The sequence below is a fragment of the Numida meleagris genome, chromosome 1 (genome assembly GCF_002078875.1).
Source record: "Numida meleagris isolate 19003 breed g44 Domestic line chromosome 1, NumMel1.0, whole genome shotgun sequence".
Classification (NCBI taxonomy): Eukaryota; Metazoa; Chordata; class Aves; order Galliformes; family Numididae; genus Numida; species Numida meleagris.
The window spans coordinates 56,305,549-56,325,749 of record NC_034409.1 but is presented as its reverse complement, the minus strand read 5'-3'; the positions used below and the strand labels follow the sequence as shown (position 1 = coordinate 56,325,749).

The 20,201-nt window shown below is 38.3% G+C and overlaps 2 protein-coding genes across 12 annotated transcripts in view; one reads left to right on the top strand and one right to left on the bottom strand.

The window, feature by feature from the left end:
- The window catches only part of CHPT1 (choline phosphotransferase 1), a 22,636-nt gene extending 9,999 nt beyond the window's left edge, over positions 1-12,637 (top strand). For 3 of the 4 annotated variants that reach the window (XM_021387595.1, XM_021387610.1, XM_021387613.1), the window contains 6 exons: positions 2,578-2,662; positions 4,234-4,365; positions 4,783-4,941; positions 5,781-5,906; positions 6,293-6,403; positions 9,275-12,637. In XM_021387595.1, the coding sequence (XP_021243270.1) occupies positions 2,578-2,662; positions 4,234-4,365; positions 4,783-4,941; positions 5,781-5,906; positions 6,293-6,403; positions 9,275-9,319 (658 nt within the window). In that variant the 3' untranslated portion in view covers positions 9,320-12,637. The remainder of the gene's footprint in view (positions 1-2,577; positions 2,663-4,233; positions 4,366-4,782; positions 4,942-5,780; positions 5,907-6,292; positions 6,404-9,274) is intronic. The other variant, XM_021387602.1, reaches the window with a different exon arrangement.
- Positions 9,174-20,201, bottom strand: SYCP3 (synaptonemal complex protein 3). Of its 8 annotated transcripts, none has more exons than XM_021387649.1 (11): positions 20,145-20,201; positions 19,939-19,976; positions 18,319-18,355; positions 18,103-18,247; positions 16,499-16,574; positions 15,608-15,642; positions 13,632-13,749; positions 13,141-13,240; positions 11,837-11,935; positions 9,498-9,602; positions 9,174-9,354 (listed from the first exon to the last, which is right to left on the bottom strand). In XM_021387649.1, the coding sequence occupies exons 4-11, from the start codon at positions 18,230-18,232 to the stop codon at positions 9,301-9,303; spliced, it is 717 nt and encodes a 238-aa protein (XP_021243324.1). In that variant the 5' UTR covers positions 18,233-18,247; positions 18,319-18,355; positions 19,939-19,976; positions 20,145-20,201; the 3' UTR covers positions 9,174-9,300. The 8 variants fall into 8 exon arrangements, with proteins under 8 accessions (XP_021243324.1, XP_021243306.1, XP_021243329.1 ...); XM_021387631.1 differs by lacking the exon at positions 20,145-20,201 and adding an exon at positions 20,072-20,135; XM_021387654.1 differs by lacking the exon at positions 18,319-18,355.

Below are 20,201 nucleotides of genomic sequence, written 5' to 3'. Positions count from 1 at the left end.
CTGCAGAACTGTGCTAGTGCTTGGAGAAATACCCCAGATTTATTTGGGGTTTTTGCTTTTCATCTGGCTCATGCTGACTTGGATGTCCTTGGGTTTTTGTGTTAGATTGCAGTTCTACTTGATTTCTGTAATGTTGTTCATGACTTTGTAGGAATTGAGTCTGTCCTCACTAAACTGTGGGAGGAGTGGTCGTTAACAATCATGTAAAAGATAACAATTTTGATTTAACTCCCAATAGTGTGGAGAATGCTGTACCCTCCTGTAGCTGTGGCGGTGCCTAGCGTGGTCTTTTACTGTCTTTAAGCAATGAGCTGCACTTTGGTAATGATTTCTGATAAGAGAAGTGACCTCCTTAGCAGCAGTATCTGAAATACGTGAGAGGTGAAGGCTGTCCTTCTGGCAGCCCCTGCCATGCGTTAAGCTACCTGCTTAGAGTACTAGAGAGCTCTGTCCTGCAAGAAGCACCTTAGCAAATCAGAGCACCACTGGGCACGCAGGCTAATGATCAGCTACTTGCATGCTGCTTGGTACCTATCCAAAAGGCAGGCTGTCTGCAGTACTGCTAAGAGCTCTTTTTATTTGCTGGCCACACAAACTCTAACTCTTGTACCTGCTTAACCATCCTGCTCTTCTCAAAAGGATGTTCTGTGTTGTAGAGAAAAAGAGATGCTTCAGAGTGATGGGTGAAAAGATCACTTTTGTAAGTGACACTGGACTGCAATGGAAACGAACTACGCCATAAGCTCAGGGCTTTTGTACCGAGGATTGCTTTTCTGTGCCTTCTGTTGCATAAAATGTGAGAATGATTTCCCCATATCAAGAAGGCACCGAAGCTCTCGTACCACGTAAAACTTCTTCACTAAAAATGTAGTGGCTTCTGCATAAATACAGCGATAATGCATAGTACAAGCAGTTTGGAATGCCCGGGGTTCCATGCTTATCACTTGAAGCCGAGCAGACACTCGGAGTTACCTCTCCAACATAACTCATTTCTGTGTACTGAAAGCAAATCAGGTTTTTTCCAAGGCTTGCAGTTTTCTCTCTTAAGAATAGTTGTGAGTTTAAATAAAGGTAGTAGTACGCTGTACTACTCTCACTGTGATAATACATAGTATGGATGGAAGCTTTCACTGATGCTGTTCCTGAATTAACGGCATTAGATTTTGGAAGTGAAATGACGATGAGTCTCAGCACTGATGGCCAGGAAGAATCAGCACAGCTGGGTACTCTACCACTGCCAGGCTGTACAGATAGAATGCTCCAGGGCTCAGTAACATCTTTGGCCTTCGATTTGAGCTGTGCTGCAACCAAGTGTCTGAGCCTCTGTAATATTAAGTACAAAACGTAGGCACGTATAATGACTCAGCTTGGAGTCCTGTCACTTCACTAAACAGGCAGAAAATACAAACTCACAGAAGATTAGCAAGCTGAATTGGTTCATCTCACAGGCTGATCAGTACCCACAACTTGGAGATGTGAGGGTGGAGCACAATGACACAGGAGAGAAGAATGCCCCTTCTTACAGCTGTCGGCACTGACAGGCACCTCAGCACGTCATCTAGCTGTACATTAAACATCAGCTCTTCTAAAAGTCTGAAGATTGCAATGAAACTTGGCATATTTGGTCACTATCTTACATACAAAAGTTTGCTGTTCCTGTGAGTACAAGATCAGATAAGTGTTCTCCATTAGCCAAGAGCTGGTTCCCATCCCCTTTTAAAAAAACACCACTTCCTGTGCAAACAGTTTGTGTGCTCGGCAGGGAATGATGCATCTTGATTTTGGTCACAGTACTTTAAAATAGCAAATCTAACTACTTAAGGAAATGTATTTTAAACATCCATTGTTACTGCTTGCTAGTAACTTTAGTACTCTCGGCTTTTTTAAATGCATACATATATACATATTCAGCTCTTCTCAAAATATTTCAGAAATCAGAGACAGTAAGACAGATTGGCTGCCTTGTTTGGGAACAAAAAAAGTGGAATTCAGAGTCAGGACTAGAGAAGGGATACAAGATCACCTGTTTCATAAAATGTTTTATGGAAAAAAGCAACGTGTCAGCGATCAGTGTCTTCTGCTAACGATGACCCAGTCATCAAAATACTGCCCTTATGATTTGTAGGCTGTATCTGTCAAGTTTTCATGATACAGTGGCTTAAAGAAATCCCACCTGTCCCATTCTGCTCTTTATGGTTCCTACTTCTGTATGATACTTTGAATGTGTTTACTGTGAGCTTGACATAATATTTAACATTGTTACTTACTTACATAAGAAGTCTGTGGATTTATTCAGAATTCTAAAATAGTTAACAGTGTATTCATTAAACACTTTTCCCTATGAAAATGGCATTCAGCTTGCTCTAGATTAAGGGTATAGGTTCAATTTTAAATGTTAAGTAGAGATGTGTGCCTCCAAATAGAGTATCTTTCTTAGATAATCACATTCTATATGTACTTCATGGCTTGAGTTAATCTGAACTAAGTTTTGCTCTGTTCTCCCTGCCCCCCACTTCCCTACACTTAAAGCAAACAACCTTTAACTGAATCACTAATATCTATTTTTTTTCCCCCTAGAGTTGATGTAACTGAAGTTCAGATAGCCATAACGGTGTTGCTATTGGTATCTGCATTTGGTGGAACAGCAATATGGGACTATAAGGTAAGTGTATGAAGTATTCGGTGTTCCTATTAAGCGTTCCCAGTTCCTATGGTATTTGAAGCTATGCTGTGCAACTAGGATCAACCCTTGCCAGCTGTCTAATGTTCTGTCTGGGCTTCCTGTACAACCGTAGGTTTTATTTACATTGTAGTTCTCTTAGATATAATGGTGTGACTCGCTGTGCACAAATTTAGAGCTGTGTAGAGGAAAAAAGACTCCATCTGCCGTGTATGCAAACTAATGATCTGCCACTGATGCTCTGCTCGTAGTAAGGCTTTAACACATTTTTTGTTCCTTTAGTGTATTTTACTGTAAGACAGGCATTTCTGCTCAGTTAAATGATTTAGAGGATGCTTTATTTTTAAAACTGAAAGATTAACGGCTTTAATCTAGCAAATCTATGTTACTGCAAAAAAATCCAGATTCACATGTCAGTGGAGATGTGCTGATTTTTCACAGTTATGTCAGAGCTGACTTTAAACATAAACTGCTATATTTATAGGATTGTTTTCTGTCCAAAAGCATTTGTTTGCCTATCTCTGGCTTTTATCCCATCTTTATGTGTGCACTTTTGTGTGCAACAAAAGTGCATTAGACCAAGGTCTTCATCCTTTCTAGTATCTTAGAGATGTAGTTCTGTTGGTCATAGGATGTGGAAGACCTGAGACAATTCCATAGTATTGATTAACCCATGCAAATGAATCTAAATATAAAGCACCGAGTAATTCCGATTAGTTCACCCATGTACTCAGCAGTTAGGAAATGTTTAGCTCAGCTTTGTTTCCTGCAAGGTGCTTTTGCTCTATTTTCACACAGAGTTGTTTTCCTTGTGGGAAACAACTTTAAATACTCATGAATTACGACTGCTTTTTCTTCAACATCAAAATCTGTGATAGTTATGCTGTATCTCAAAACAGTCTATATTAAAAAATATAGTCAATGGTTTCAATTTATTGCTACTTCTCTTTTTTTTTTTTTTTTTTTTTAAATCCTGTGCTGCCTTTGGAAGTTTCCTTGAAACTGCAATTGATTCTGAAAGGTAACTGTTCAACAAAGATTTTCATCTGGAGACTATTCTAAGTGCAAAGATACAGCATACAAACTATGTGCATCAAAACACAAAGCAGGCAGATGGCGTTTGTGTTTCCTGTGGTTCAGTATTGCGTTACCCACTGGAAGGGAAGGAACCGTCCTTCCTGCCCCTCCCGTGTCCTGGTGGAGCAAGTCTGTGGCAAGTTTTTGCTTATAGAGTTAAAAAAAAAAAAAAGTGAAAACATTGTAAGCACGCACAGTAAAATCCAGCTGAGTGTCAAGACCAGAACATGTTTGAATTCCACTTTGGAGTAATTATTCCTAAAAGAAATGTGACACCTTCTTAATAAGGAATTAAACTCCAAGCATTGTCCTCCTGAGCTTATTCTCACCAAGACAGAAATCCAAGTAAAACAATTCCTCAGTAGGGGTCAGTAGTGTTTGGGTGTTTGTTTTTTCTTTTTAATCACTTCTTGGGGGGCAAAAATAAAGCTGTTATCTGTGACATTTAATATCTTTCTCTTGCTTTTCCTGCTAAGGTGCATTTGATAGGCCTAGAACTGAAGTTCTTTGCGGTTGCTGGCATTCTGTGTGGAACAGCGGTTTCATGTTTCAATTACTTCCGCGTCATCTTTGGTGGAGGGGTTGGAAAGAATGGATCTACAATAGCAGTAAGTTGCTTTAACATTCTGAATGGGGGTTGAATAATTTACGTTCGTAATTTATTAGTCTTCAGGTAACCAAAAGAGTTCTGTCTCTTTAAGCAGACAAGCATGTGAATTCCACACTTTAACAATACTCATTTGTTATTTTGAGCGTTGGAGGGCTAAAGCAGACTTCTTTACCTGCCTTCTCTGTACCCGTTACTGGATTGCTTCTGCCACTCAACCAGCAGTGCATTTTCTTACAAAACTGATTAAAGGTTATCGTAAGGGATACTAATGGTGTTAGCAAAACGCGAATAGACTTTCCTTGAGATTTGACAGCTCTCATTGCTTTTATTCAGTGGGCGCCGTAATACGTATAAAATATTGGTCTTGCTGTGTGACGGAAGCCAAAGATGAGCTTTCTGTCCCTTTGTATTTCAGGGAACGAGTGTTCTTTCACCAGGCGTCCACATTGGGCTACTCGTCACGCTGGCCACCGTGATCTACAAAAAATCTACAATTCAGCTGTTCGAAAAACATCCGTGCCTGTATGTCTTGACATTTGGATTTGTGAATGCTAAAATCTCACAGAAGTTAGTGGTAAGGAAACTTCTTTCAGCCCTACGTGTGAACCAGTTGTTGGCTTAACAGATGTGTTCTGGATCAGTGAGCGCTGTGCAAGTTTTCCAGTTGTGCTCTGCCACCATGTTATCATTGGAATGGGCTGCCCAGGGAGGTGTGGAGTCACCGTCCCTGGAGGTGTTCAACGTTTAGATATAGCGTTGAGAGACATGGTTTAGTGGGGTTATTGGTGGTAGGTGGATGGTTGGACTGGATGATCTTGTAGGTCTTTTCCAGCATAGATAATTCTATGATCAGTTACATTATGACCAGCATACTGTCTGTCATAGACTTGGGCTCCTACAGAGATTAAATATGACACTGATGCAGGGGAAAAAAAGAAAACAAAAAAAACCAAAAAAACTTGTTCGGTTTATTGGTTAGAACTTTCAGTGTCGCTGAGCTTACTCCTACAGCTAAGCCTTAGTTTACACAATGATTTGAACATAGGAAATGCAGTCCCTTGAGCCTTGCTAATTGCTGAAGTACACCTGAAACTAAACATGAAAGAACACAAAAGGACACGTGTGTTATGTTTCCTATGTAATAGTCAAAAAAACACGACTTGATGATTCAAAGAGCTGACATCACTGATTGAAGCGCTATATATTGATTGAGCAACCTGCAAAGAGGTTACTTGGCCCTTGAGAAAGGAACTGTGAGGAATCAGCAGGCTCTTGGCCTGATTGCTTCCCCAAGGGCCCTTCAGAGAGGCTGGTGATGGGTAAGGACACAGTGCTTTCTCTTAAGGTGGAGGCTTTGTGGCAGTTACAGTGATCTTGCAGTAGTGCCTTTTGTGTTTGTTTTTTTTTAAATAGGTGGCTCACATGACAAAAAGTGAAATCAGTCTTCAAGACACTGCATTTATTGGGCCAGGACTTCTCTTTTTGGACCAGTACTTCAATAGTTTCATCGATGAATATATTGTTCTATGGATAGCATTGGTAAGCACTCTGCTTTATACTTTTGGCGTGGTGTGTATGTATAAAGGAATGGATTGAGAACTGTCTCTGTCATTCCACTCTGCCATTTCAGATTTGCTCAATTTTGTCTGACACTGGGGAAAGAATGCCAAGATACTGCATAAACATATGTATGGGGAGCTAACTGGCTTTCTTTCCTTAGAACAGAGGTCTGAAAGTAAAATTACAGATCTCTTTTTGTAATTGTTCTTTAATTCAGGTGGTTTGTTGAAAGTTACCCTAACTACAAACTACTCACTGTATATCGAACCTCATAACATCTGATACGTTCTGATTAAAGCTGAATTTATAGCACGGACAATTTTGAGAAATATGTTTTTAACCTGTTCTGTTTTATTCTTTTTAAGTTCATATCCTTGTTTGATATGCTGAGATATGCCACTGGTGTATGCCTACAGATTGCTGCTCATCTCCATATACATGTCTTCCGAATTTCATCTCATCAAGCTCCTGAACAGGTTCAGAACCATAATGACTGATTAAATAGGTCAAGGAGAAAATAAACAGTTAGCGGAATGCTGAATGAAGCAGCCTCTCTGGGAAGACAGATTAAGCTTTTCAGTAAACTAGTTTCATGTGAAAACAGTTCACGCTATCCCAGAAGTTACCAGCTGCTAGAGTTACTAAATACAAAGTCCTGCAGATTCTATTGTGATCAACAGTTTTGAAACAGGATCTATTTCTGTGTTCTAGACACTGTAGCTGTTACTTCATATAGTAACTATCGCATTTTAAATTTTTGTTATCTCCTGTTAAGTACCCTTAATTATGTACTTCTGGTCTGGGACTGAAACTGTAAACCGAGGTGCTACCAACCAGAACTGTAAGAGAGGTTTTACTTTTTCCTAAACCAAGTGACTGATTTTCTTAACATTAGTTTCTGAAGTATTCTGCTGTGAAGTGATAGACAGAGGTCTCAATGGACACAGTACTGCATTGTCAAGACTGGTAAAAATGAGGCACCCGTGAGGTAAAACTAGTAATCTGCTTTGACACTTCTAAAAGAGCAAGATACTGCATCAATAAGCTGAAGGAAATAGAGAACAAGAAAATTTTCCTCTATTTCAAAATACTGTTGTCAGTGCCTTTAGGATTCATGCATTCTCTAGTATCTAACTTACTGTTACTAAACACAGTTGTAGCTTAGATTTTTTTTTTTTTAAGGGCAGTTTCTGGTTTTGTGATCATAATAAGGTTTGCCTCACTGTACCCGTTATCTAGGCTGTAGGCAGCTGGGTACTGGAGGACACTGGCTTCCCCTACCCTAGATTTTATCTGTGAAACAGTCATTCAACTTGTACAAAGTTCCTTGGACTTTTATGTCTGACTTCTAGACTGTGACAATGCAACACACCCACATATGACAATGCAACGTACCTGTGTGTAATTAATTCCCTCTGAAGTATGTTTGCTATTGCTGTATTAATTTCCGTTGTAATCTAATTTATCTTGTTACTGTCACTGTGCTTTATCCAAACAAAACTGTAAGGAACTAAAACCTAATGTATAGTAAAACTCTAGAAGGTCAGGCCTAATATCAGCCTTTTTTCTTTTCATTAGTGAAAAGATGAATTAAAGTAGCTTATTGTCTGTACTAGCAAATCACAGCTTGCACACAAAACCTAAATGCTCACGCTCCTTTGAAGAGGTAATGCATTACTATTATTTTTGTGAGAAGCTGCTGAATGTACATGTTCATTGTCACTTTTACTTGCTGCCATGTAGCTGAGCTTTAAGTTCATAAAGATGTTACTGAATTGTACAATAAAGAATGCTATTATTCAGCTAGCTGCCGTATTCAGAAAGCCTGCCTGAGATGTTCAAGGACCTTAAGAAGGGGCAGAAAATACTGTGCAACATGCTCCCCTGAGATCTCAAAAATGTAGTATAGTACTAGGTTTAAATAAAGATAGGCTAGGGTTGAGTAAATGGTAGGAAATGAGCACAGCAGTCAGTCCAAAAGCCAGAAACAAGAGGTAATAGTAACAGATAACCTAGTAGATAAGATTGGAAGCAAAACCTGTTAACTGTACTGCACAGCGTCATCTAATTATCCTTAAAGGGCAGAGACTGAACACCACAGCTAAAATTAGCATTGCTAGTTATCTGATACTCACCGTGGACCCATGCTACCTCATGCATCATTCTAGCAATGTAATTTCGGTGTTTGCTCTGACCCTGAGCGAGTCCCATCTGACACAAGACAAGACAGCTCAATCCATCCAGGCTACTTGCTCAATTTCATTTGCAACCTACAGGCTGAATTTTCTGTAAATTAGCTATCACTAATCTCTCTCCCGGAACTGATGAACTGTCATCGGATAACTTGGTTCTGAACTAAAAATCCTAGTGAGCTGCAGATAAGAAGTTGTCTAGTCTGGTTTTGAAATACATTGTTTTAAAGTAATCAGATTTGCTTGTGTGGGTGGTTTTTGTGTTATCTAGTATTATATGAAACCCAACAAGTATTTTAGGAACTACCTAATTTGTAAGAGTGGATATTCAAGCATAATGGCTTACACGCAAGGTAGGGTGGCTGTTTTAATTTATACTGACAGACTGTAATGAGATGCATAAATGAAGAATGCTTTATTCTTAAGACAGACCTCCCTGAACTGCTAGTCATTTGAAACTGCAAAAATTAATATTCCATTTCAAGTAAGTAAGCTAGATTACCTCAGCAGTGGTCTACAGAAATATATACCCCCAAAATGCATGCAGTAATATTCAATTACGCTTACTTGAGCAGATGTCATGTAAAGCTGTGGTACTAAGCTCATTGTTCAATTAAAGAAACCTGCTTGGTTCTTTGTGCCTTGTTGGTACAGAGGAATTAGAATGACTAGCCCAACAGAAGGCCTCACATTTCATTCACCATAACATACATCATTAAACAACCTTTCATAAGCTATGAACTTTAACTGCTGACAGGTCTGGAGGCTATGTGCTGAAACTGTGAAAGTCTTGCAGCTGTGGCTTTTGTCAAAGACTTCTGTTTGCAGTGTACTTGAATTTATAAAGTTACTATGCAAAATTTTTTTTTCTTTTTTTTTTTCCATTAACTCTACCTAATGTTTCAATTGAGCATTATAAAAAGTGAAACAATTTGAACAGTCCAATGCTAGTGAAAGTGAATACTCTTTAGACAGACAAGAATTGGTGTGGGGTTTGTTCCCCTTAGTAATGAATTTACTAATATACCTTCTTACAACATTATCAGACACAAGATTAGAACAATCAAATAAAGCATTTAATAGGAACTTTAAAACACTTAAATCTTAAGATAACTTCTTTATGGCTAACGCCTATACTTGTATCATGTTACTTAGGTACAAGTTGTTTCTCCATTGAGCCATCAGAATAACATGGACTGAAGAGACTTGCGAACAGTTGCCATCTCCTGCTGTTGCTGTTACAAGAAAAGGAGATAATTCTGAACAGATGCCATACCAATATGATTCCTTTATCTAATTAAATGAATGTCTAACGACTTCTTTACAGAATGTTCTATTTTTGTATTTAACAAGGTTCTTTATAACTACTGATACTTACAGTGTCCATCATAATCTTCTTCTGTAGCAAAGCCATTTCTTTGCGAAGTTCATTTTGTGCACCAGCTAGAAGATTTTCATTGTTTTTCTCTAGCTCTTCCATGCTCTGAAGTTAAGGATAATCTTAATTCAGAACTGCTCAATATCAGAAGTTTAATTTGAAAACAGACAATCCATTATTCAGGTGACAGTTCAATTTTTATAGCAGTAGTTGTCACTGAGAATTACAGATGAATTTTATTACGAACTTGAAAAAGAAACTGTATAGGACTCCAAAGGAAAAGTCCTTTCCAGTCAGCATCTGTCAGGTCTTAGCTACTATCCTGCGTTTCAATAAACATAAGAATTTTACAAGTCTAGGAATTAGAGGGGGTACAGTTTAATATTATGACAGCTTTGAAAACTTGAAGCAACAACTACAGAAAATGTTACATTTCCTCCTCTTTGCACACTTCACTCTAAATAAACTGAGGTAAAGCTCACTGGTTATCTTCCCTTTTGCTCATACAGTTACGCCTAACTGCATGTGCATAGCTGCATTTGCCTTGACATGTAAAGTTAAGTTTATCTGAGGCTTGACTTTTACCTTTTGATCTTCTCTGAGGAGAAAATGGCAGGTTTGGTTTTTTTTTTTTCTTTTTTTTATCTTCGATGAAGATGTTTTGACTTTTTAAAATGGTTATTATTTATTAAGATTTCTGTAATGTTCTGTAATGGAAACTTCAGCTATCTTAAACTATGCATTGCTCTATATCAAATTGATTTTTCAAAGCTGCCTGACTTGCAAAAAAAAGAACATACCATAACTAGTGAATTTCAAAATGGGACAGTTAGGAAAGGGCTGAAAGGGAGAGGAACTGGGACTGTTCAGCCTGGAGAAAAGGAGCTCTAAGGGATCCCATCAGACTCTATATGTAACTGAGGGGAAAGGTGGGGAAGACAGAACCAGGCTTTTTTCAGTGGCGTCCAGAAACAGGGCAGGAGGCCATGGTCTGGAACACAAGAGGTTCCCTCTCAACATCAGGAGACACTTCTTCATTGACTGGGTGACTGAGCAATGGAACAGGTTGTCCAGAGGAGCTCTGGAGTCACCATCTTTGGAGATAATCAAAAGACTTAAGTAGTCTTGCTAGATCAGCTGCTGGTTAGAACAGATGACTTTCAGCGATCCTTTCCAACTTCAACCACTCTGGTTCTAAGATACCTTGCTTCTGTGCTCCTTACAAAACCAAGCACTCAGGTATTTTCATTTTCCCCTTACAGCTTCCTCATTTCTAGTAACTTAGAAATATTGCTTGGAGGAAATTCTGGGAATAAAGTGTTTTGTTCTAAATGTAAAATGATAGGAAAGAAACTTTTTTTTTTAATTTATTAAAAGCCAAACTGAGTAATAGTTATCAGTAATTTTTTGTTTGCTGTCTAGCATGTCAGCCACTTTTTAAAAATAGGCTGATCATTATTTCTGGTCTTTAAAATACAGTAAGCTACGTAAGCAGTGTCCAAAAATTATAGGGACTGCCAGCAAATACAAAAGCTATTCATAAATCAACAGGAAAGTTCAACAGGACTGAGCACAAACCATCCTGTGGGACCTATTTTCACCATAAGCCATTATTTGTCAGATTCTTAGAAAATATTTACTTTTTCTACTAGCGTATAGGAAGGAAAACCCTTTCTAATCAGTGTTGGTTAGGAAGCAAAGATGAAAAGGAAGAAATAACAAAAAAGAGAGCAAAGGAAGCAATAATTACATAATTTTAAAAGAATTAGAACTCTTTAACAGGCGTTTTCCTTGCCAAAAACAGCAGACACTAGGAAGGTTAATGACTAAAAAAAAATTTACATCTAGTTCTCATTATGGGGAATGCATGTGCCGCAGTAATAGTTGTAGTAAATTACATTATGAAATGTTAACAGATTGCTAACTTCCACTTTTTTCAACACGTTCAAAAAACCTGAGGGACAATTGAGACTGAGTCCTGTTGATTTGACTAATCTACATCCTGTTTAAACTGGTGCAAAACTGAATTTGGTTTAGAAAGCACGCTCTAGGGGTTACAGTTAAATATTTGGAACAGGAAAGCCAATCAGACCCCTGCAAGAACACACTTAACTAAAGCATTTATATACAGGCACAGTGTGTACGCGTGTTTAGAAAGCAGACGTCATATTTTTAAACAAATAAAGAAACAGTACTAACTAGCATGAATATTCATGCTAAGCTGTTGTTTTCCTTAAGTGAACCATACATTTCTGTATTTCACAAAGGCTGGATTACTACAGTTTTCCCAAGTGATGCAATAAGGATCAGCTGCCTTCTAAAATAAAAATTTACTGTACCTTTAAGAATTGCTCATATAGTTGCTTAATAGTTTTCAGTCTCTGACTTTGAACTATTCTTGCCTGTTGAAAAACTTTTTGTTGCTGACGAAACATATTCTGAAGGAGAAGAAAAAAAATTAATGCTATTAGTTGACCAAAAGTACTTTGACAGCAACACTGGTTATCATTTATCAAAATCAAAAGGTTCTGCCTTCACTGACAATCTGGGTCATAGAACTGAGATCCCTGCCTGGAGAGTTATCCTTGATTTCATTAATAAAAGGACTGAAGACTGGATTAAGGACTGAACCATCACCTGAGGGCCCTTCCAACCTGAAGTACCTCTGTGGCATCCTATGAGAACAGCTAGCCAACACAGTATTTGAGAGTATTCCAGAGAGATGTGCGGAACTTGCAAACATAGCAGGAGTATGAATTCATCAGTATTATGTGATTACATTCCACTGTCTCCTTTAATGGTGAAATAATTCTCATAGATTTATTGAATGAAGGCACATTTTTAAGCAATGCATGCTTAGAGACAGCTACTTTCCTGTACTCCTTTGTTCTTCCCATGCAAAGTCTGTGCATGCACAGAATCAGCACATCTGTTTCTTCTCTGGAATCACCTTGGCTTTTCTCAAGCCATATACGTTGGCCTAGGGCTTCATTTATTCCCATTCATAAACCTGCAATAAAGTACTTCACTTTTCTTCACTTTGAAATACATCCCAAAATTTAAACATTTCACCAAACCTGAATGAAATTCTTAAGAGTTACATGTTTGTCTGAACTAAATAAAGTATTTTTGCATTTCTACATGTTTGGGTGTCCTGGATATATCAGTATTCTATATCATGACATCATGCGACAGGCTGCTGGCTGTAGAGACACAGTGCCCTGTGGAGTTGTATTTCCTAGTCTTGTGCTCTCTAGCAGTCTCACATGAGTTCTGATTCTCCAAGAGAAAGACACACTAAGAGGTACTACATTTCCCAAGGGCCTCCACGTGATCTATAATTCTGTGTGATGGAGGTGAGCTGGCTTCCAGGTTCCAGCAGCAGAGAGCAGCAGCACGGTCATTCCCTTCCTCTCTCTCCCATTTGAGAGATTAATTGTAACTCTCCTACTTATCATCATCTTACATTCTACCATTTGTAGTGAATTTGTTCTCTCTCCTTGTCTTAACTGGGTCATTTTACTTTCCTTTTCCCCAAAAGGGAAGAAAGGGGTGTCCCTGTCCTGTCACCCTTGAAACCACAACATTGGGTGTCTCTTTGTGAATAATACACCATGAAATGTATCCCATGCTGGAAACGCACCGCTAGTTTTTCTTCCTGTTCTTCTGCTTTCTGCACATCTACATCCCACTGCTGAAATACAGTCAGGAACTGCTGGGAGAACTCATGATTGAGCTTCTGCCTATTAACAAGACACTGGCTGTAAGTAATACAAAGTGCTCTGAAGAATTACACGGAAATACAAGGGTCTACATGCATGGAATAGAAGGAGCTAGCATGGATTTAAAAAGGAGGCTATTGTGAATCTGTCCCTAACTGAATACTGTATGTTTTGGAAAAAAAAAAAAAAGGAACACTTACACGTAAACACTTATATACATACAGGGAGACAGCACTGCCAGATAAAACTCAGATTAAAGCAAACAAACCAAAACAAACAACATTTTCCTAGCAGAATGTCAGCATTTCAGAGGTTTTTATGTCTCATTTCAGTTTTTATGTCTCATTTTTTCCAGTTCGCTCTGCTTCTAGTAGCAGACATCACAGGTTTCAAAACCAAGGGTAAATGTTACCTCTGCTCCTGCTGTGTTTTCCAAACATGTTCAATCTTCTGGTTACTGGTTTTGAGTGAGGCTTTTGTATACATTTCTAATCTTTTCCTCTTGGCTAAGAGAGCTTTGTTAATGTCAGCTAGAATCAAAGAAGAGTTAGAAGTTAAGCATACTTGGACAAGTTGCGCATTTTATTAAAGACGCTGATGACCTTATGCTTTGGAAAAGCCAACGAGGTGTGTTCTGACAGAAAGAAGCTCACGTGATCTGGGCTCGTGTATGCTGCATTAGGAATCCTCTCCACCTGCTGCTGGCACTGGTATGAGAGCTGCTTCCCTATGCCCCCCCCCAAGACCCTACCTCACGCCAGGTCTCTGGAGTTGCAGCTGGACACTGCCCCTTTGCCTCACTTATTTCACTACACAATTAGCTTAGCATTTACAGGCCTTCTACTAATTTAGCCAGGCCAATGCTTTTTAAATGTTCTTTTTCTCTAGAAGGAACAGTAGCTCAAATTTTTAAGAGTAATAGCCAAGCAAATTGCCTACATTTCAGAAATAAGTAGTATGGGATTACTACCACTGTCAACATACTGAATGAATGAATGAATGACAAACTACTACTTATACAGCAGAAAGACTCCTGAAGTACTTTTTAAGGACTGTTCAGGTTAATGTAAGTTAGTATGTCCATTTCATTTTAATATACACTAAAGTCACAAATAGCTTAAAGTTGATAATTAAAGCAATGACTTTTCCTTCCCACTGTAGCCTTCAGAAAACATCTGTCTCTAATTTGCTCAGGCATCTGTCCCTGCTACAGCCAGCCCTATTACTTTTGATCAGAGAGCATCCTCTCTGATCCGTTTATTTTCCTCCTGTTTTTTGAGTCCTGAGTAACAAGCAGTCCTAGCTTTTTAATATTAAACACTGAAATCCCTCTTTTGTCTATACTGCTAGATCCAAAATAGCATACTAATATGTATCTTAACTGCAAAAAAAAATCTTAATTCCTGAATTAAAGAATTCTTTAAACCCTTTCACCTTAAGATTTGCATGCAAACAGTGACTGTGTACATATTACATTTTAACACACACATAAAACTATCAACCAGATACTGAGTAATGCTAGCATTACGTTTTCCCTTTTTGATGCTTTCTTACCTTATTTGTGAGGCGTATGAAAAAATTCATTGCAAGTGAAATGTGCTTTTTCTCTAAGCTGCCAGTTGTCTAGAATTCAGCTCATCACTCTGAATGTTAAGTAAAGCCATCTGAGGATTTCACTTGATTATGACTTAATTAAATCCACAGAGGCAACATAAACAAATCCCTCCTCACTACATGACCGGCATTACTTACCCTCATTCTTTGGCTGTGCTAGAAACTTCTTACTCTTCTTCCTGACTCCTGAAATTCTCATTTCTACAGATTCCCAGGTCTCTAGATTTCTGCAGGTGCAGAGTACGGACTATTCTCTAGCTCCATTTTATCACAGCTACCATCTACAGTTGTTCCTTATCTTGAATTTGAGTTACTTTTTCTATTTAGCTGCTTCATGTTTAAATGCCCCTAATTTCCTCACTCCAGTCTTGCAGTCATCAGTCTCTTGTAACAAAAAATTGAATAAGTGCAACAGATTTTTAATTCACATTTTACATTCTCTCTGTGATATAACTACTGCCTCTCAACCACCCCTTGAAGTGGGAATTGATCATCAAAAGTACTTATGCATCTCTGCCCTTTTCCTTTACAATGGAGTGTACACCAATACTCTTCTCTCTTTATATGCAGTTATGCCCTTCTCTTCCTCTTCTGTCTGTCTGCTCTAGATGTATTACGTATTAGTTCTCATCTGAAAACTGGCTTTAGCCAATGCTACAAACACCAGCCATTTTATTCAGATCTCAGAAGTTATTCTACAGTAATGAATTACTGCCAATTCTGTAGCTTAAACATGAATTACTTTTCAATTTGTTAGAACGTTAGTGTACTTACCTCCAAATCTTTCCAGCATATTCTGTACTTCACCCCTACAAAATAGTTGATGATTTTTAAGTATTTTCTGACTTTTGAATAAGATCTGACGTAAATGCCTGAAACTAGTTTTATCGCATGTCCGTTACTTGTAAGCAGTGACAGAGTTGCTACTGGTCCACAAGATAAAAATTAAGACTTAATCCTCCTTCCCCTCCTGCAAAAGATCTCTTTTCAGACTAGTTTCTTGATGAAAAAATTACTACATCTATCAACTTCCCAGTATAGAGGCATTAGGCATTTAAAGGGTCCTGAGTGAGAGAGGCTGGTAAATAACATTAATCATTCCCCCATACAAAAAGAGAAAGGTATGCAGAATTCCCAAGAAGCAGAATTCATTAAAGTTAACATAACTGAAATTAAAAACAAAACAAAACAAAACACCAGCACTCAACCATCCAAGATAAATGATTTCAGGGCTGTTTTTATAGCACTTCAGATGCTATCACCAGTATGTAAAGCAGTGATACGATAGCTGACAGAAAATATTTCCTGTGTTTTTATATATATATATATATATATATTTTTTTTTTAATAGCTCAACTTTTCCACAGGATGTCACTCTTTTTAGGGAGGAGAAAAAAAAAATCAACTCTACAGCTTGAACCTCAATAAAAGCTTTTGCAACATACACTTTTGTGTTATATTTGGCCAATACATTTTGAATTTCATTGTATTTATCAAAAATATTTTTCATGCAGTCTTCATAGAATTTTTAATGCTGTTATTATCTTTAAGCAACTAAGATCAGAAAGGAAAAATATAATAATGACTTAAAAAATTTCACTCGCAGTTTAAAAAAAGATTTTAAGGACTTATAAGTATTTAAAATATATATATTCTAAACCTTACCCAACATCATCTGGAACCACATGAGAAGCCACCAAAGGTCTTTTCTTGCCATGCTTGTCCATTACTGGTGTCTCACCTTAATGTAAATTTCAAAAAGATTTACAAAAATATTTTAGATTTTGTGGGGCCATTTGAATTCCTGGAAGTGTAATTAATTTAACATGAAGTCTTCTTTGAGCACGGGTCCCATCATTACACTTGCAGCTCCTAAAACTTTGAAAGGAAGTGACAGATGGTGATGGACCCCACATGGCTGGATTTGAGCTGGCACTGCCTTGAGTTCCTCAGTGCGGGTCTCTACCAATTGGAGTTTCTCAGTCCACTGCTACACAATTACGCTCAACTCACAACATAAAATTATCAGAAAGCTAAAATTAATCTAAAAATGGAAAAAAAAACCTATAAGAATTCCATTTTACCCTAAGTACTGAAATCGTGTACTCTTTTAAGGAAACAAAGCCACAGAGAAATATACTTCTGTTCTCTCAATATAAATTAGTAAACCCTTGGCTGTTACATTTCTGTTACCAAAGGTGGGGGAAAAGATCAAGAAAGATTATATCCAATTCAAGACACAAACACAGGGTACTCAGGAATTATGAAAGAATACTAATTTAATACCTAAAAACATGGACTGTTTTGAAACAGTGAGTATCAGTGCAGACAGCCGTACAAGCTATCCTGAGAACAAGACAACTGTATACGTTGTAAGGCTGCTCAGCTATTCTTATAGAAATTAGGTTGGCAGACTAAACAACTGAAAAAGATTCTCCCCGATTCCAAGTTTTGCAAACTCACTCCTTTAAGAGGCTGTAGAAATGTACTTTCTGATCCACACACTAGCTAATACAAACCTGATGGCCACTGCTATTTAAAGCTCAGAACATACTGACCAGACTTGTCAGATATGTCACAGAAAGCAGCACAGCAAACCTCATGGGGAATACTCATTATTTGCACATATATTTCACTACCTTATAGGAATGAAGAAAAAGATTTAGTTTAGGCAGATAAAGGGGGAAAGAGTGAGAGAAACAAAGCCCAGAGATGACTGTTGAAAGACAAAACCCAGAAGTTACATCAAACTGCCCAAAAATATCATTTGATAAATGAGAACTGTATTTTAAATCCACTTTTTGTTACAATCCCTCAAAATTAATCCCTTGGCTGACTTTTATTCATCTTTTTCTGTCTGTATCTCTTGCTTTTCTTCTGTTGTGATTATTCCCAAAGTACTCTTACACCTGACAATGTGAGACCTCAGCTCCGCCCTATATCCAACTCTGCCCTCTGTAAAAGCAAGCAGAGCTTTTCTGTTCTGTCCCAATCCCACAGCATCATATGCAGCCTAGCAATAGAATCCAGATCTATTAAAAACATTACCAAGAAGTTTAAGACGCAGCAGGGCACTACACTCAGCTTTTCTATTGTGTTCTCTTCTCTTACTAATCCAAACCACGCACTAGGAAGAAGGCTCTCATAAGCATTAGGAAGCATGCTTGTTCAGCCATTCACTGACCCATAACATTCTCCAATCTGTTCAGGCTTGGAAACATTATAAACCTTGTTTAATAATAATAACAAAAAAATCAGCAGATAAGCACCTTCTCTAATATCTTCCTCTGATCCACTCAGGTCTTTTCTTTCTTCTGGAAAGTCATAGGCAGATCTGGTTTGCTCTTCCTGTGCTGCTTTACCAGCTTTCCCTGAATGCTTTCTTCCTGATGGTGCCATAATGAGATTTTCCTCCTATGGAGGTACAGTATAGAAGCATAACTTCTCCCGCAGTAATTTGAAGACAAATGTGTTTTTGTGTTTACCTTGACCTGTTGCGCACTCCCCTGTAATCGTCTTCACCTGTAAGGATATCCAAACAGTCACGCTTTGATTTTTGAGGTAATCCACAAGATTAACCTTGACGGTGTTTTTAATAACAGGGTAAAAAAATAAAAATAAAAATAAAAATAAAAATAGCAGGGATAGCGGGATCGTAATTCTTATGCTGAAAAGCAAGGAAGTAAATTATGCTCTGAACAGAGCGCTCATAAGGTCTCTGCCTGTTAAGCTTCCATAATTTTATCAGATTTGATACCACTTTCCCAAAGAGCAGCACTGATATTCTACCCTACAGAATACAGAGATACTAAATGCTCAAGAACAGTTAGACTCTACAGCCCATTCCACTGGACAGAAAAAAAAACACGTGCAATTCTTAACAACCTTGGTCAAATTTCGCTGTCTGAATTATTTGTTTTTAGCCATTATGTCTCTTTATGCATTTCTGATGTAGCTTCCATATTTGGGTTTTACAAATACACTTTCTTCAGTAACTGTCATTTTCTTTGTATTATTTCTGAAAGAATTTAGGGAGTAAAATATCTAATTAGAAAGAAAGAAAGAAAAGCATAGATCTTGCCATTAAATGCAAGAAGGACAAAATAAAATGTTTTCCTTAGCACTTCAATAACTGAAATCATATACCAATGTAGCAGAAAATAGCAGGATACAGTAACCTTACTATTTACCTTCATTTGATAGCAAGAGGTATGAAGTGTTTCAAATTCAGTGTTACGGGACGTATAATTTTAAATATCCTACCAAAAATAGCAGAGAATTACATAGAAGATGAAGGTAAGAAAAACCAAAAAACAAACCCAAAACACCAAAAACCAGTAAGTACCCTGTCTTCCAAACTGAGCAAGACCTGCTTTAGCAATGGAGAAACTTCTCATTCTCAATGCAGCTCAACACAGCCAGACGTAACAACGGGTTTTTCCAAAGGCCATGGAAAGATAGTTCTGAACATTACGTTTACACAGAAGAACTGAGAACTCCACTAAAGATCTTGGGAATTTCCAGGGCAGGGAGATCCTCTGACATTGACAGCTGTAGCACACACCTGAATTCCATATTTATTTATTAAATGAGCTGCCCATAGCTATCAAAATTTTTTTTAAGCCACATATCACTTGGATTTAGAAAACATAATCTCATTAAGCTGTTAAGTAAAAGACGCTTTTCTGATGTCACAGCTTCTTCTGTGGTTGATGATTTTCTATGTAGTGTGAATCCATGATGTTCAGAGCTTACAAATGCCTTGGAAGAAACTAGAATTTCTGCTTTTGTTGCTAATTGGAAGATCAAAACTTCTTGTCTTATCCTCAAATGAGAGAAAAGTTAGGGCTATTGCACAACTCCCAAGCCTTGCTGTGACTTAATCAGTTGCTGAAAACATGATTTAAGCAGGGCAGTAGCTGACTTACATTTCACTCAGCACACAGGCATCTTTCCTTGTACTGAAATATCAGCATACAGAGCACTAGATGCTATAAAACACCGCTGCTGCCCCAAATAACCATATAAAGCTCCTTGCTTTAGCAGATTCCAACACTGCCGAGCTACAGATGTGTGTTTAACAACGATTTTTCACAGGCACTCACCTCCTTATTTCTCTCTGCCTACAAAGATCTGAAATAATCTGAAATAAAGCGGTATCTGTGAGTCCCACTCGTGTGGCGCTGCTTCCCGCTCACAACCCCAGCGCTGAGGGGATGCCCAGCCCCACCCTGCCACCTTTCAGCCCCCTCCCCGCTCTTCAGCGCCCACCGCCGCCTCACGCCCTCCCGCAGGCGGGAAGCTGCCTCACCCTCGCCCCACAGCCCTGCCTTGCCCTGCCCCCCTGTTGCTGAGCGCGGCCCTGCCC